Raw genomic sequence first — 18,678 nt, 5'->3', positions numbered from 1 at the left:
TGGGGACAACGTAGCGAAAGCACAACCACTTAAGTGTAATCACGACCCCATTGCTCACTTGAGCAGGAAGATACTTGAACTTTGACTTTTGAATAAATAAACTCCAGCCATTCTCAATCCAGCAAAGGATGAAGATCTTCCCACACCATGTTCGTCATGGGGTTATCTTCTCCTCCCATACTTCGCTATGCTGTATATCAATTATACCATATAGAAGTACTGTACACTGATGGCACAACAATGCCACACTACTGATTTGATGTGACAGTATTGCAATGAAGTGCGGCAGCAACACACAGCATGGTCGAGTGCAGGAGACAGCCCGGCACAATGCAAGGGAAGCCGTGGGGGGTTTGCACCTGTATGGGCTGGAGTTAAGCAATTATTTTAACTATTTTAGTTACCAGGTAAGGCCCACTGCGCTATATAGCTCTTTTTCAGAAGCAACCTGGCCACATTATGATAGCTCAAGGAAATGGCTTATCATATGTGGGAATTTATAGGAGCAGCCAAATCTAAACGCATGTTTACAAATGTGTAGAGAAAAACTGGAGGATCCGGAGAAAAATCCACACGACCACAAGGTCACCTCGCCCCAGACACAAGATACGAGATTCATAACAAAGCGCATGACGTTTGGAAGCACTCCAGAGAGAGTATTTAAATTAAAACGTATATCACCATATTCTTAGGTTTTTTCGGTAAAGTCACGTAGGTAAAAACATTAAAAAGTAAAATAAAATAAAAATCACGACGTTTCGGAGGCAACACGGAAGCTTGTGTTGCCTCCGAAACGTCGTGATTTTTATTTTATTTTACTTTTTAATGTTTTTATCTACGTGACTTTACCGAAAAAACCTAAGAATATGAATCATTGCAGTCACGAAAGCTTCAAATCTAGTATATCACCATGTGTGTATCTGACGAAGCCAAAATGCACTGCCTTCATCTTAGCGGTGGTGTAGGTTAGTGAGTTCATGAGTACATTTAATTCTCCACATAATGAATGGTCTGTGTAGTCATGAACCATAGCTTAAGTGCTGAGAGATGATTACGTGTTGATATTATGATGCAGCTCTGATTAGGTTAATATGCCACCCACTGAGATTCAAAACACGCATTATGTATCTAATTTAATAAACAACACACATTTAAATACTGTCAATTATTTTGCTCAATGAAATTGGAAACAACAGATATAAAAATATGTAATCCTATATTATTTGTGAACGGTGACATGTTTTGTAATACACAATGTGCTGTTGATAGTGGAATAGTATCACGTGAGTTGTGTTCTGCTTTAAATATCCCTTACAAGTACAGTCCCATTGTTTATTCAAAAACATAATACTGAAATTAATTAGCTTTCATTAATGGTCTTCACCACTGCAGCTCGAGAACGCATATGCTACTCAAAATGTATGTGATGCACACATTCTAGTTGCAGCTAATGAAAGCTATCGTTGGAAAGCTCAAAAGGTATCATTCTGAATCACAAATATAAAAGGTTTAGAATCTAGGGGCTCTTATATGCCATTGTATTTGCCGCAGAAATAACTACTTATAACATTAGCATTGCTTGCTGACAAATGCTGCCCAAGATTTCAATCGACAGGCATTGAAGACATTCAGAATTCAACTGCATTAGAGACATAGACACAGACACCATGGCTAAACCATGAGGCTGAATAAAGACACACCATCTTTTCGGAATTTTAACATACATACACAACCTTTTTTATTCCTCCACCGCTGAATGAGAGTCTCCCCACGTCTGTGAAGGCCGTGGTGGCTATTTGACCATACTTCACCACTGATCAGCACAGCTGGTTATGGCGGGGAACATGAACGTGGAAGCACGGAAGTACAGTGCAACAATGGACTTTGCTGCAGTCCCTCGACTGCACATCACACAGCCCCGGAGCCCTATGACACGCTGTCAGTGTACGGTGCTCACCTATCCAAGAAATGTCCAGCTTCCATGAACTGCCTATATCGGGTGCATTTCAGGTAATTTAGTCACAGGCGGAGAATTTTAATGATATTACAATAGAGCTGCTTCAGTGACGCCACCCAGCCCAGTGCTTGCTGCTGGGGCTTCCTCAGAGCCACAGGAACCGTGTCCAGCTGCATGTTACATTCTCATGGGAAATACATGAGGTCATGCCAGACCACAGAAACCTCCCGTGACAGGAGTTTCCATCTGCAGATGCAACACCCCCCACCCCACCCTGATGGGCACACGCAGGGCATAGGCCTAGTGGGGTGGCGGTGAATGGGAGACCTGATGTAGTTGGGGTTCTTGATGAGTAAGTCTTTCATGAGGGCGTTGACCGAGGTCTTGAGCTGGCTGCTGGCTGTGAGCGGTCGCTTGAGCGACTGCTTTTTGGGGTTGCCCTCAGGGAAGAGATCGCGCACCAGCTCCCGCTTGCTCTGCCACATGGTCTGCGAGATGTCGCGGAACAGCAGGTCGTTGTTCTTGTCCACGAAGCCATCCACGCTGTACGTCACCTACACGCAGACACGCACATGTGTGCACGCCAATACCGTGCAGACTGAGTTTAAATAAATGATCAAAGCAAGTAACTATAGATGTAGGAATAATTGTCAGAATGTTGCAGTAAGGCACACTTGCAATCCATTGCTTTGTAAGCGGATCATGGCGATGTCAGCATATGCATGAGATGAGACAGCGGACCTGCAGGGCTATGAGGTTGCTTGTTAAATACATGAAAGAAAGCTGTATTCAGGACACAGCTGCATACAAGCATTTGTAGCATCTTGTATGGATTGTGACTTCAGGTACCCTAATTTCCTCTCACAAGCAAAATAACCCAGTAAAAAAATTGGTCGACCAATTCCAGCAGGAACATTCGGCTAATTTAAAACCTAACTCGGCCACACATTGTATTAGTACCAGGGTGGAGTGTGTGGTGCAGTTGTTAGCGCACTGCGCTATGAACCCATAAATAACTGAGTTTAATCCCTGGACACAGCCAACATCAGTGGCAAGTGATACCTGAACTCGTCCTGGACATCGCTGCCCCTCCACCAATCCACACTGACTAGCATGGTGAAGTATGGTAAAACAATTCCCATGACCAAATGGACTTCATTATTAAATATATTATTGAGCACTGTCTATAAACATCTATAGCACCAGTACTAAATAGTAGGCTCATCGACGGACTGGGTCCATGACGGAAAATTCAACTCACTTTTTGCTCCCCACTTAATGCTGCAATTGTAAAGGAAATACAGCTTGTTACGATTTATGATGCAGTTATATTCTGCGGTGAAGGGTAGCATGCAGTGGCGGTTCCTGCAAAATCTCTCAGGGGGGGCAAATGTCTGGATGATTGATAAGGATAAGGTCCACCCATGCAATGGATAAATTAACAGCTTAAGCATGTAAAGGCAACTTCACTTCTTTAATGTTAATGAAAAATAAAGTGACTCTTACAATACATCTTGTTTATTTCTATACTCACTATTAATACAATCCACTCAGTTTCTTTTATTAAAGATTCCACTAGGTGGCGACAAATTATATTGTTGGATGAAACTTGCTTACGTATGATGACGTAAGCACGTTAGTGCGAGCCCTCCCGGAAGCCATAGAGAATGCATTGGAGCGGCCGCCATTAGAAAAAAAACATCTTTGAATGTAAGTCTATGGGAACACTCTGGGCGATTCTCAGCCGGAGTGAAATCGCCCAAAAAGAGGCGGTACTCCACAGAACGTGACATGATGCTGATTGGACTATATCCAGAGGCACAGTAACGGCTCGCGAAACTCTGTGGTTGAATGACATTGGTGGTGCGTCGCCCAATCGCCCTAATGAAGAAACCGCCCCTGGTAGCATGGATGGAGATGCTCGGACCCCGACACATGCACTGCGTCTAATCCAGGTGGCGTCTGGGTGTGTGTGTGTGCCAAAGCAAAGGAGAACAATTTACGAATCGTATCTTACATTATTTTGACATCGATGCGATTAAATATGTAAAAGAAAAACAGAGTAAGAACTTTTACTTAAAACTTTTGTGACTGCAGGAATTCATATTCATTGGTTCTTTCGGTGAAGTCACGTAGATAGAAAAAAATTAAGTAAAAAAAATATTGGATTTACTTAAAATATCCACTTTATTTATTTACTTTAAATATTTTATTTTATTTACTTTTATTTTTTCTATCTACGTGACTTTACAGCCGGAAGACCCAAAGAATAAGAGGAAGAACTGTAAAAGCTGAGAACTCTTTAACAACCTGAATCACAATCTACAGTTGCGTAACATCTCCCTTGTATTTTAGTTGGGGTATCCATCAATCAATCACCCTGTGCGATTAGTTGGTTAACTCTGGCTTCCAGCTGGAAAGTGTAAACATGAACAGACACATCAACTCAGTGGCAAGCATTGCTGCAGTCCATATTGTGTGTCTGTATTAAGCAACGTGTTATGAATGTAAAGAAATTACAGTCGTTCGTCCATTCAACGCTGTATCAGTCAAGGGGTTTTTTTGACCATACTTCACCACGCTGGTCAATAGGGATTGGTGAAGGGTGGTGGCCGAGGATCATTACCGATATCACTCGCCACTGATGTTAGCCGTGACCAGGAATCAATTGTTGGATCCATAGCGCAGTGCGCAAACCACAACACCACTACTCCCTTAATGTATTTTGGGAACAATAAGCTATGAAGGTTCCTGCATTATAAGGGTTGAACCGTAATTTCTATTTGAACTCTTTTGTTCCAAACTCTTTGTCGTAAGTTATGAACTTATGGAACAAAAAGCCAAACACATTTAATGTGCTTGGCTTTCCTGCGTAAAAAAAAATCCAACTATATGTACGAGCGGTTGTTTGGAAAACAATGTTTTATGGCTTTCTGAGTGACACTTGTTTAATAGAAATGTGTACACAATGGAGACTGCCAGGATCACATTAAAACCAACACGGATGCCCGTGCAGTGAGGATTAAGAGAAGCAGCGGCGTTTCTTCGCAGTTTGCTTGTCGCTTCACATTTTTTTACAAAACACAGTTTAGTAAAACTTCTCTGGAGTTCATAGTTGTGCTGACGATGGGATGACTCACAGACAGGGCAACCCCCACTGTGAGTCTTTCCGAAATGGAAGCAAAATCTCAGACAAGGAACACAGTTTGAGGAAGGGCAATGATGGCTGTTGTAAGGTTGATGGTTATGATGGCAAAAGATGTGATGAACAGAATATTCCACCATTGGAACCTCCTTTGCCAGTAGCAAAATATGATCATTGGTTTTTTACCCTTTTATCTGGCGACAAAACTGACACCTTTTTTACAAGGAGTCATGTTTGCATAGACCGCGCCTTTTGGCGTCATCTGGTCCAACACCATGTGAGACTAGGCTCTAAGAAAAGCTGTCTCGGGTGTGGATCAATCAATTTCAAGGACAGTGCATACATGATCAGAGTTGTGTTTTTTTTTGCATTCTGACCGCAGGTATTGTGGTCAATGCAAACATGACTCCTTGTAAATAAGGTGTCAGTTTTGTTGCCAGATAAAATGGTAAAAAAACTATTATCGAACAGAATATTGTTATGTTACGATTACAGACGTTGATGTATTGTGATGGTGATCAAGGTGATGTTTCCCTGGGTAACACTGAATGATAGTCATTGAACAGAAGTATGGCACTGAATTACAGCGATGTGTTTCGGTGAATGAAATTGTGAAGCTGAAGGCTGCTCAGAAATAATATACTGGATGACAAAGTACATTAAACTAGGTGACTGATGCACGCAGAGTGATAGCTGATGATCGTTCATATGAAATGCGACAGAAACGAAAGGTGATTGACAGTAAGTGAACCCACAACACAAGATTCTACAGCGTTGCAATGTGCATAACCAACTGTAAAATGGCTTCCCTATGAAAGCTTGAGTTTAAAGAATGTGTCCCACATTGTGTTTTCATATTTGTAATAAAAGCTCCAAACACGATCTCTTTTCACCGTCTGAGGACTGTAAAAACACATTCCTGCGGAGGGAGCTGGTAGGAACGTTGGGTTGCTCGGTCAATGGCCAGGGTCAACGGTGGCGTGGTGTATTCCACAAATATGGCCGACTGTGAAGGCGGGCACAAGCCGGCGTGAGTAGGTTATACGTTGAGTTTTATAAGGGCACCACGGGGTGACCTGCCCCTCCCCACCCAGCCCCACGCCTCCCTCCCACTCAGCCCCACCCTCCCCACCCAGCCCAGCCCCACCCTCCCCACCCAGCCCCTCCCCACCCTCCCCACCCAGCCCCTCCCCACCCTCCCCTCTCCACCCAGCCCCACCCATCCCATTTTTGGATGCACGACGGACGGACGGACACAATAATCCCCTGTGGGCTGGTGTAACCAGGATGTTCCTACCAGTATAAAAAAACACTATTTGCTTGAAGAATGTACAACGGCAGTGCTTCTATGTTCTACTAAAAGTAGTGCTCAAATGACATTGAAATAACAAACACTGTGGTATTATATAACCCATGCACATTTTTCTCACAGTTTTAGAATGTTCAGCCATCCTCGTGTCTAGCAATTCAATGACATTCGTACACTCAACGTAATAACCAGATTTTAACACGTGGATTTTACCCATTAGGTGTTCCACTGACTTTCGGAGCAACCGCATAAAGTGTCTATATTCTTAGGTTTTTTCGGTAAAGTCACGTAGGTAAAACATTGAAGACGGAAGCTTGTGTTGCCTTCGAAACGTCGTGATTTTTATTTTATTTTACTTTTATTAATTTTAATGTTTTACCTACGTGACTTTACCGATACAACCTAAGAATATGAATCCTTGCAGTCACAAAAGCTTCAAATCTAGAACGCATAAAGTGTATCTGGAGATTCGCTCAGCACTTGGGGGGTGCGTAAAATTGAAGTGAACAGAAGTTGGTTTCGCCAGTGGAGGTCATCACCAATCACCACGCAATGCTCGAGAGCGAACACAGACACTTCAATATTAAAACTGGAGTTGTGCAAACACAACCGACATTCAGGACTCCACATGTAGAAAACTGAACCCAATTTCAATACTGGTTCACAATTACCCACTCGATTGGCCCACCCACCATAAAGAAGAGGCCATGGAGCTCAGATTTTACACCACTATAACTATTCCACAGGCAGAACAAACTCTAGATTGAAAACTAATTTCTTGAAAACTGCTTTTTGTGTTTAGTTTGTTATCCTTCCACCTCTGATTAGCACAGTGCGAAAGACGTTCAACATACACGCATACAACTACATTCATGTTAATAAAAAGAAAAGAAACTCAATACATCCATCAATAATACTGTGGCCATAAAACGGAAAAAAACATGAAATGGGTAACGTTTTGGCCAGTGGTCCATCTTCATCGCAAATAGATGTTTGTGCACCACTGTCAATATACTGTATAAGTTTTTTTGTTTATTGTTTGTTTCCTTCGAATTAGACTTGCTCTAGGGACGCGCTGTATACTGCATGCACTCAGTGCGCGCGCTGAGTGCACGTGCGTGTGTGTGCGCACCATGCCGGCGTAGTGATCCACACGGAAGCACCGATAAAGCAGGGAGTTGTTGATCGAGCGCTTGGTGCTCAGGCTGTTGTGGCTCTTGAAGCGCTCGTGCTTGCCACAGATGTCGTTGAGCTTCTCCAAGAAGGTAGAGTCAGTCGCATTGCCCGGACGCATGCACTCGTCATCCAGCATGGACAGAATGCCAGTTTGGGGCTGCACAGAGAGAGAGAGAGAGACACGTTCATCCTCCTCGACCGTCAAAGTAAGTCTGGAACTGTCTTCTTCCAGTGATCTGTGCTGTTGACGCCCTGTTCAAATCCAAGCTCACTATAAATTATCATTTTTCCCGGGATCTTGAGATGAAGATGCATTTAGATATGGTATTCTACATGCATGCATGCATATGTACATACGTTCATGTGCTTGGGCATCGACACAAACACATGAGCATTCGCCTTCCCTGTCCCCAACTCCCCATATTCACCCATCATCAATCCACTCATCTAATTTCCATCTTCGTTTATTCCACGCAACGCCGCCACCACCACCTCATTTCACATATTTCCCATCCAATTATCTCTTTGGATCTCGCTAACCATCTTGTACCATAGTTAGTTCACTGTACATCACCTTGGTTAAGGCGCTATATAAATGTATGATAAGGATACACGTAATTACATGTTTGCAAATGTGCTCATACACACAAATACATCCATAGGCATGCACATTCTTGCTAATATGTACATGCACAAACACAGACCAATACTGATGGAATATGTATATGCTTGCTCATATTCACACATCAACATGTGCATACAAGAGAGCGCTCTATAATTTAAATACTGTTCAAATAACCTATGACTTTACGATTCAGATCACATTTTTTTTTTCATTTTTATGAAACCTTATCAAACTAAAGTTTATAATGTTCATGTACTTTTCTAATATTCAATAAATATTGTGCAAAAACACACACTTATATGATCACATGCAAGCATATACACATGTTTAACACACACGTGTGTGCGCATACTTACACTAAAGTACAAACGTATACACATTTATATATTTACACATGTACCAACACACACACCCCAAATATAAGGTCGATGAAAACCACACAAAAGCCCATAAACAAATGCATCAGTATAACCACTTCATTGAGTGCTTTTAAAATAAAAAAGACACAGACATTTTTTTATAACAAAAATTATATGACTTGTATATACCCTAAATATACAAATACATTCTGCAAGATCCTCTTAATAAAAGAACAATGAGATTTTGTTAAGCCTCTGGCTCATCATCATCCCGAATGCTCAAAGGCATTATGCAAGATCAGTCTCCATCTCTCATGATCGTGTGCAGTCGCATCTCCCAGCGTCATCCCAAACTCTCACTCTCACGTGTGCTCTCATCCGTTGTCCATAATTCATGCCCTCCATCGAATCTCTTTCCAGAGCATGGCTTCCTTCTTTCGGCTTATCGTATCTCAAAAGCCTTCTTTCGTTAAATTACTTACTTATAATTACTATACTTGATGTGGAATCCCGCTTTCTACATGGAGTACTTTACTACAAGGCATGCATTTGCATACCAGAGATGTATTTTTTAGCACAACCACCGTATATCCTTAACAGACTTTTGGGGTAAGTGCTGTTAGCGAGTAGCTAATATGAAGGCTCTTACGGTAATGGAGGGGATGGGTGGCCAGCACTACGCCCGATCGTCTTTGTCTCCCTAGTGGCGATGTTTACACACCGCACCAGGTACTCATTTAAGGCCGAGTCGACCTAGAGGAGGCCCAGGACTGATTCAGATAATCGTCAGTGGTGTTGGCCGTGAGCGGGAATCGAACTCGGGTCACCGGGTTGGTAGCACAGCGAGCTAACCACTACACTACCGCTCCCCACACACACTCACACGCGTGTGCGCTCACACACACACCACTAGACTACCACTCGCCCATGCTCACACGCAAGCACACAGTGCACCAACGCAGCGGACAAGGTGCCCCACAGTTACCGCACACGTACACCCTTACGTTCTCAATCAGGTCACAGATGATGGCGTTGTTGAAGTATTCTATTTGGATCCATTTCACTCCCTGCAACACACAAGAAAAAATAAACGCGAGCAAATGTCTTATTATTTTAAAGAACCAGACTTTGGGCGATATTTGTGTATATTATTCATTTGGAGTCTGACATTCTGCTCACAGCGAATGCCAAACATCACTTTAAAAAATATAGTTTATTAATAGAGAGCCCAGAAAGTTAGACGTGACAATGACTTTTTTCATTACTAAAATCTTTCAATGAACACAACACAAACAATAGTTGTGTCAGTGGTGTTACAAGGTTATCTAACTTCTATCAATAACATGTGTCTACTTGTGTATTTAGGGCTAGAAAAAAAACACAGACAGCCTTAACAGCCCGCAGCAGGAAGTGCTGTGAGCGAGCACCTATGAAGGCCGGCACAGCACACGAGGGGGTGGGTGGCCAGCACCACGCCTGGCCGCCTTTGTCTCCCTAGTGGCGATGTTTACACACTGCACCAGGTACCCATTTGAGGCTGAGTCGACTTAGGGGATGTCCAGGACCAGTTCAGAAAATCGTCACTGGTGTTGGCCGTGAGCTGGAATTGCACCCGGGTCGACAGGTTCATAGCGCAGTGCGCTAACCGCTGCACGACCGCTCCCCATACGTAAAATACATACACATGTAAACAGACGGATGAATAGAATAAAGAAGGAAAGCAAACGACCAACATTAGAACAACCTCCCTCATAAACTGCAGCAGTTAAGCAGGAAAATGGGAAGGGTGTCAAGTCGTGCGATGAAGCAGACGCGTTGATTGTTTATGTCGAAAGTAGGAGCCACTCAAAACCACCAATATCTCCCGTCTCGTAGATGCGCATCGAGGCTGCATGTTCCATATTGTAAACTTCGTCAACAAGAAAGACAAAGGGGGTGGGGGGCGGGTTTAGGTTGACTTTCAGGAGTGCTGTAGAGCAGGGGCGGTTTCTTCATTAGGGCGATTGGGCGACGCACCACCAATCTCATTAAACCACAGAGTCACGCTAGCCGTCACTGTGCCTCTGGATATAGTCCAATCAGCGTCATGTCACGTTCTGTGGAGTACCGCCTCTTTTTGGGCGATTTCACTCTGGCTGAGAATCGCCCAGAGTGTTCCCATAAACTTACATTCAAAGATGTTTTTTTTCGAACGGCGGGCGCTGCAATGCATTCTCTATGGCTTCCGGGAGGGCTCGCCCTAACGTGCTTACGTCATCATACGTATCCTGCCGCAAGACTCTGCAGCGCATAGTGAGAGCAGCTGAGAGGATCATTGGTGTCTCTCTCCCCCCTCTTCTGGACATTTATAACACCCGCATCACCAGCAAAGCAATCAAGATTGCAGGTGATCCCACCCACCCATCTCACAGCCTCTTCAGCCTGCTGCCGTCAGGGAGGAGACTGCGGAGTCTTCCAGCCAGGACCAGCAGGCTCAAAGACCGTTACTTTCACCAGGCTGTCAGGAGACTCAACTCCCTCCCTGCTCTACCATCACTCCCCCCCTCTGCCCACCCACCCCCCTTTGCCCCCTGACCCCATCCCCCACACACACATTCACTCGTACATCCTGATCTCTGGACTGCACATTGCACTACATCGCACTACCACACTGGTTTAAATATCTTATTTCTTTAAATACTTTATTTAAATAATATTTTACATTTTAAAAATTCTTGACTGTTGTTTATTTTAAGTTTATTACGTTTTTGATTATTTATCTTGTGTTGATCGCCGATTGTTTATTGTTTATTTATGTCTGTTAATTGTGATTAATTTTTTAATTGCTTGGTTGCACCGTGGGACCAAGAGAGAGGACTGTAATTTCATCTGTGTTGTATGTCATGCATGTAACACACTTGACAATAAAGTGACTTTAAGACCTTAAGACTTTAAGTGAGCACGTTTCAGTCAACAATATTATTTGTCGCCACCTAGTGGAATCTTTAATAAAAGAAACTGAGTGGATTGTAATAATTGTGAGTGTAGAAACAAACAAGATGTATTGTAAGAGTCACTTTATTTTTCATTAATATTAAAGAAGTGAAGTTGCCTTTACATGCTTAAGCTGTTAATTTATCCATTGCATGGGTGGACCTTATCCTTATCAATCATCCAGACATTTGCCCCCCCTGAGAGATTTTTCAGGAGCCGCCACTGCTGTAGAGACATCACTGTGATATGAGGCTGCCATGCTAATGTCACCATGGTCTAGGACACACATCCTACGTGTGAGTGTGTGTGAGAGACGTTTTGTTTTTTGGGTTGCACCTTTCTTCAAATCATTTATACCATGTCTGTCTGCTCAAAGAAGCAATGGGGTTGCCAGAGTAAGCCATCATGACTTACTCTGGCACTTAACAGACTTATTCAGCAAAAAGGTTATTGTACATAACCTAAACAATTGATTGCCAATGCACACCATGAATGCTACTCACTGATTGATGCACAGCGAGTTTTTAGCAATCACCCAAAACTCGTACACTACAAGATAGAATGTGCTACTGTACATATTGCAAGTGTAATTTCTGACAAATACGGTAGAACATAGTGCATTCATGAAAACAACAAATGTGTACTTTCTACACAATAACTGCAACAGACACACCAGGTTTGCTCTGGCGAAGTCAGTCAACCAAAATAATCGATACAAATACAGCCATCATACACATCCCAATGGCAAGAAACGCTACAGTCATAATTTCATTTAACAGTCTCCAAACAGGGCTTAATTGCCCATAAAGGGCATTAAAGCCATACCGTGGCGTGGCAGCTTGAATATTAATGATGTTGCCCAGCTTGTGGTGTATGCCCAATTCCATTGAGGCGAGCATATGGCCAAAGCACAAGACGTGTCCCTCAGTAAAAAAACAAGGACAACTATAAACGCTCACAAGGGGAGAAACTGACCTTGACAGCAGAAAATGCAAGTTCTTCTCAAATTCAAGAAACTTTGTTCTCAGGAAGAGACCAACAAACATCCTTCCGACAGTTGTTTATGATGATGGTGTCCATGTAATATGATGATGGTGTGCATGTAATGTTATTTTTATGCACTTACATCATGTAAAATGATGTAGCGTACGAAGGCTTTCACGACCAATATTATTTACGCGATCTAACCCAACCTTCCCCTCCCCCCTATTATGGATAATGTAGCTTTAGAGGAAGTTGGGTATCTTATGTAATTATGCTAAAGATAGTTTTTTTATTCAGTACCTGAAAAAGTTCTGTGAATGTAAACATCAACATTTCTGGATGTTACGCGTTTGAAAAAATGTTCCATTCTTTCTTGTGTATATTGTTGTATCAATGAATCACTTAAGTTTTGACAGTATGTAATAATACTCTCCTAAAATCCCTGAATGCAGAAGATGAGTTAACTAACGGGGCAGTCTGTAGCACAAAAAAGTTGTGCTGGTATTCTTTTTATGATTCAAAAGCTCTGCGGTTGCCTATATCTATTTATTTTAACAGTAGCATATTTGTGAAAATTAAATTGCCTCTTTTTTTTCAACGGCTTTATTTAACTTCACCTGTGTCTGTCGTGGTCAAATCTTGTAATCAAAAGTTAGTCCACTTCCTGTTGTCCAATAAATTCGAAATTTTGCACACGTACTCAGATCCGGTGACAATGCATGCCTGCATTAAATCATCAATTAATTGGCTCCTTTCAAGCAATTATAATTTTTGTATGGACGGCTTATTAATTTCTAGCTTTACTACCTGGCTTCACCCAGGACTTGGATTCACCACGCCCGGCCGCCTTTGTCTCCCCAGTGGCGATGTTCACACACCACACCAGTTACTCGTTTGAGGCTGAGTCGACCTAGGGGAGGCCCAGGACCGGTTCAAATAATCGTCACCGGTGGTGGCCGTGAGCGGGAATAGAACTCGGGTCGCCGGGTTCGTAGCGCAGCGGCGCGCTAACCACTACACTACAACGCGTTACGCTTCCACATGCGCGGGTCCAATGACAGATTTGACGTCACAGCTCACTTGCCGTGCAAAATCTCTGCATTATTGCGCCCCCCCCCTCCCCAAAAAATCCAAAAGTTAATTTTCATAATGTTTGCATGGTGTACAGTCTGGAAAGTACCCACATGGCAAATTTCAAGTTTGTTGCACGTCGGGAAGTATGCTAAACATTTTGAACAGACACACATCCACAGATTTCCCTTTTATACATATAGAAGAATCTATTTTTGTGTAGGTCAAAAACGCTGCGGTCCCTCAACTGTGGAAACGGCAGGCGCCGCGTGTCTCAGGTGCCATTGACGAACTGCTCGACCGTGAATTGAACGAAGTTTTTAATAAAACCGTTGTTAAAAAAAATAATTTTTCAAGGAGTTTATTGAAGCACGAACATGCACAGAACAGGCTGCAAATTAATGGAAATTATGTTTTGGTTGATGTGAAAAATGTAGCAACTTTCCACAGGAAAGAACTAGAGCTAGCAAGTAGGCTATACTAGTGAGGCAGAGAAGAGACGGTGCAGGGATGGAGGAGACAGACAGACGGGCGGCCACGGGAAGGTCCTCACCTCTCGAACGAAGTTGTTAATAAAATCGTTGTTTTAAAAAAAAAAGATTTTCAAGGAGTTTATTGAAGCACGAACATGCACAGAACAGGCTGCAAATTAATGGAAATTATGTTTTGGTTGATGTGAAAAATGTAGCAACTTTCCACAGGAAAGAACTAGAGCTAGCAAGTAGGCTATACTAGTGAGGCAGAGAAGAGACGGTGCAGGGATGGAGGAGACAGACAGACGGGCGGCCACGGGAAGGTCCTCACCTCTCGTATGTACTCCTCCTGCTCCTCCTTGAGGGTGAGCTCGATGAAGATCTGCTGAAGCTTCTCGTTACAGAAGTTTATGATGAACTGCTCAAAGCTGTTCACCTGAAAATGCACAAATGGAAAAGACATTTAAATGCAGGTCACAGTGAAATTAATAATCATGACTGTCACGGTCATCATTATCATCATCTCAATTTTAACAGAAATTTGTCTAATGTACGGTAATAACACTATACAGATAGTCCACGAGTTACGATGGGGTCCGACTTACGATATTTCGATCTTACGATGGCGATAGCGATACGACAAAATTGCCATCAACAAACTAACATCGTTCAAGTATGCAGACGACGGACAGAATCTTGGTGAGTACAGTACAATATGATACGTTACGATACGTTCAATTCATGATACAGTACAATATGATACGTTACGATACGTTCAATTCATGTACGATACGTAGCTTTAGCGATTTCATTTAAGGGTTACCACGATACGATACGTTCAATGCATGCTTTTTATAACAGATAGGATTGTTTCCTGAAAACATTTTCTATGAAATTGCAGTTCATATAGGTAGGCTAAGAATTGACCTTGTTTTTTTTACTTTACATTTTACTGTGCAATACAGTATTGCAATTAATAAATACATACAGTATATATTTTACTGTAAATTGGTCTGTTTTGCTAAATTATCACCATTCTTTAAGACTCCTGGGCAGGCTGGGCAATCATCGACTTACGATATTTTTGACTTACGATGGGGTCATCGTAACGCATCTCCATCGTAAGTAGAGGACTACCTGTACATGGGCAGATCTACAGATTGTACATATACAAGTATAAGATTTGCAAGTTACTTTTAAAAACAAATCGTGGCTATGCTTATCGATTTCTCTTGAGTTTGTATCTAACATCCAAAGTATACAAGAACAACCCCCCCAAAACAGTTATACACTAATGAAACAACAAAAAAACATCCACGTGGAAACGGGTACAGAATTCCAGTGACACTCTATACGTCAAAATCTAAATGGATGGATAGGCTGCAGACAAAACAGTGACGCACTACGCTGTATAAGATGGAAAGTCGTGCCAGGAAGTATGGCGGGACGAACAGATGTGTGATCGGTTCCACCTGCATGGATCACATTCTGAGAAGGGCAAGTCAGTGAGCAGTGCAGGACACGGAGCAGCGGGGCGTTTAGCTTATTGGCAGCTCCTATCAAGTGCTAGTGGGCCCCAGTGACTCAGAGATCTCGTGTTGCATTGCCTCAGTTAAGATGCCCCACCCCTCCCCCCACTACTGGACTGATGACCAATAAAGGACGACATTCAACAGCCACACAACTATGTTCATACATATACTGCATATGGGTATTTGTCAGATGGGATCAGAATCAAATTATAAAACCCAATCATAAACATTTTGGGTGTCAAAATGCATTCGATTAACCTTCATGAAAATGTAGTACCAATGGGCATAGAAAATGGTATCTGCAGTAAGTTCCTAAATTCCATCAACTTGGGTGGATGCCGTGCCTTAACTTAAATAATTATAATCACTACATTACTCAAACTATCGTCTGTGTGACTGTGACCTGGTTAGATCTGGTATTGCATTATGTAGAGCATGGGTAGTCTAATTATATTACTGGGGCAAGGTCACAGTGTATTTTAAACTGCAAAGTTTCCAGAAATGTGCAGGGTAGTTAGAGATATATAGTAATTTAAAAACAATTTAATCTCAATCACACCAATTGGCTAGTCACGATTTCTAAATGTTCTGCATATGTCATTGGCTCATCAAAACACTGCAGTGTGTTGATTAAAGGAATGTTATCAAGTTTATGGAGGGCATGACGTTTTATTTAATTAACATATTTATTGTGTTTTTTTAAACCCTAGTTTTACAAGAATACCAACCCAGCCACAACGGAAATTAGCATGTAACCGGAATGAGGTATTGAAATGTCTTCTGAAATGTTTGCGTTCAATTGCACATAATATATTAAAATATAATAGATTTTATAATACAATAAGTGACATCACCATCATGCCTATCTGATTCATGCTGTTAAATTATGTTTGGAATACGTTTTGAAGTATGGGTACAAACGAGTAAAATAAAACTTTAAAAAAGCATTTCCTTTGAAAACGATCACAATGCAAATAATAAATGTTTGGTATCCTTTGTATGCTTCTTAGGTATTAATAAGTACAACAATGAGTTTACTTAAATTCTGCAAATGTTTCTTGAATTGTAAACTTTACTTTTTTGACTGCTAGACAAATACACTTATTTAATGAAGTTGATTTCATACACCCAGACATGTCTCCCTGTGTTCCTATGCGAGCGCTGACACCAACTACCGAGTTCCAAATGTAATGCAGTGGCACATCTGGGACCAATAACCACACTCACACTCCTCCACACTGTCCACGTGTCCACGTTAGCCTCACAACATTATGCGTGCAACGCAGTATAAATGGTGGCTTTGTATAACACTCGGATATATGTTTTATCCTATATATATAAAACCTTGCTCTATCAATCAAGGGGGTCACCATTGTGCTGATAAACTGTGCATAACACTTGAAGGATTGGTAACACCACACTTTTACAATACTCACTCATCTTTCACCATCAAGGCATTCAACACTAATTCATTGGAACGTTAACATTTTGATATAATGCAACATCAATCCTTTAACTACTGGCTATTTTTTTTGTAGCCACGGGGCCAAGCTAGCACAAACGAAACACACTCCTCCAACTGCATAGTGCACGTGTGCAGGTTTTCCTTACACATTCGCACAATTATCTTTTAAACAAAAACATAAAATACAGAGAGTTTTCGCACATCCATTCAACACATTGACTCTTTGCTAAATATACAATGGGTTTGCAGCGGGCACGGTGAATGGTTAATACGTTACAGCAACGTACAACAATTCAGACAAATGGGAGCCAACTTGCCTACTCAGAAAGTAGGACATTACTCACCAACAAATACCAAGCTACAATTACTCTGAGTGCAGGAAATTCCATGGGATTCGATGGAATTTCCTTTATCATAAAATAGGGCTGAATGAAACCACTGCGAACAGAGCCTTAATTACAGGTGACCCCTATGGACCTTTTGGAAAACAGCCAAGTCGAAGGCTTGCATCGCACGATACCTGCAGCTGTCAAATGAACATTAGACACAGACAGGCAACTCTTTATGGGACACTCGCGGAGAAAGATACGTATGGAACATGTTCTTACAGAGGACAAACTGATTTAGTGGTTTTCCCATTTCCGTCATTGTTTTCTATGGTGAAAATATTCAAGTACAGTATTGGGATGTGGGCCTGTGGCATCACACATGGGCATAACGTATAACTGAATAATTATTCTAATTCACTGCTTGAAGTTATTAGTTTCACTATTATATGTTTTTATTTTCTTAACTATACTATAGAGAACTCACAAGCAGTAAATGTGGCAATCTTTATTCCATTTAATATGCGTAATTACCAAGTAACAGTAAAGCAACCGTTATGAATAGATATTAAATGCCTTTCTGGCTGTTTGGAAAAATAGATTACTATGAAGATTCCATGGTCAAAAACTATATTTATAAAGTATTCTAGCTTTCTATAATTGAAGTTTTCGTGACTGCAAGGATCCATACTCTTTGGTTCTCTCGGTAAAGTCACGTAGGTGAAAAAAATTAAATAATCATTTAGATTAAAGTAAGAATAAAATTAAAAATAAATAAAAATCAAACATAGAAATAACTAAATTAAATCACGACGTTTCGATTGCAACACTAGAAAAACAAATTCTAGCTGTGATTTCCACACCTGATGATGATTGCTTGTGTTGCAATCGAAACGTAGTGATTTAATTTAGTTATTTCTATTTTTTTTTTCTTTTTTTTTCACCAACGTGACTATACTGAAAGAACCAAAGAGTATTTTAGCTTTAAATGGCATAAAAGAACACTGCAGCTACCACCCGCAGCATCTGGCATGGCTGTAACAGCTTGCTTAGAAAGTGTCAAAACATTGTCTCAATTTACACAGGGGACCAGGCACGTGTGCTTCTCGAAATCAATGTGGCACAAATGTGTTTTACAACTTGGTCCAAGCTGAAAGGGGCATGAGTGGGGGCAGCCTTAGAAACGAATGTGAAAGTTACGGTAATCTTGACTTACCCCCCCTGAGCCCATGTCAGAAAATGTATACTTTATTCATAGCGATTAAGAATGAGGGGGCATATTA

At 41.6% G+C, this 18,678-nt stretch overlaps 1 protein-coding gene across 3 annotated transcripts in view; it reads right to left on the bottom strand.

Annotated features, from left to right (window-relative positions):
* LOC133345392 (unconventional myosin-Ib-like) overlaps positions 1 to 18,678 on the bottom strand; it is a 105,350-nt gene that overhangs the window by 24,862 nt on the left and 61,810 nt on the right. For all 3 annotated transcript variants that reach the window (XM_061556099.1, XM_061556100.1, XM_061556101.1), the window contains exons 14-17: positions 14,404 to 14,508; positions 9,576 to 9,638; positions 7,544 to 7,744; positions 2,285 to 2,511 (exon numbers count right to left, since the gene is read on the bottom strand). In XM_061556099.1, the coding sequence (XP_061412083.1) occupies positions 2,285 to 2,511; positions 7,544 to 7,744; positions 9,576 to 9,638; positions 14,404 to 14,508 (596 nt within the window). The remainder of the gene's footprint in view (positions 1 to 2,284; positions 2,512 to 7,543; positions 7,745 to 9,575; positions 9,639 to 14,403; positions 14,509 to 18,678) is intronic.

The sequence above is a fragment of the Lethenteron reissneri genome, chromosome 21, assembly GCF_015708825.2.
Source record: "Lethenteron reissneri isolate LAM-NWPU_2019-01 chromosome 21, ASM1570882v1, whole genome shotgun sequence".
Classification (NCBI taxonomy): domain Eukaryota; kingdom Metazoa; phylum Chordata; class Hyperoartia; order Petromyzontiformes; family Petromyzontidae; genus Lethenteron; species Lethenteron reissneri.
The sequence above is the reverse complement of the archived record's forward strand: the minus strand, read 5'-3'. Positions and strand labels throughout refer to the sequence as shown.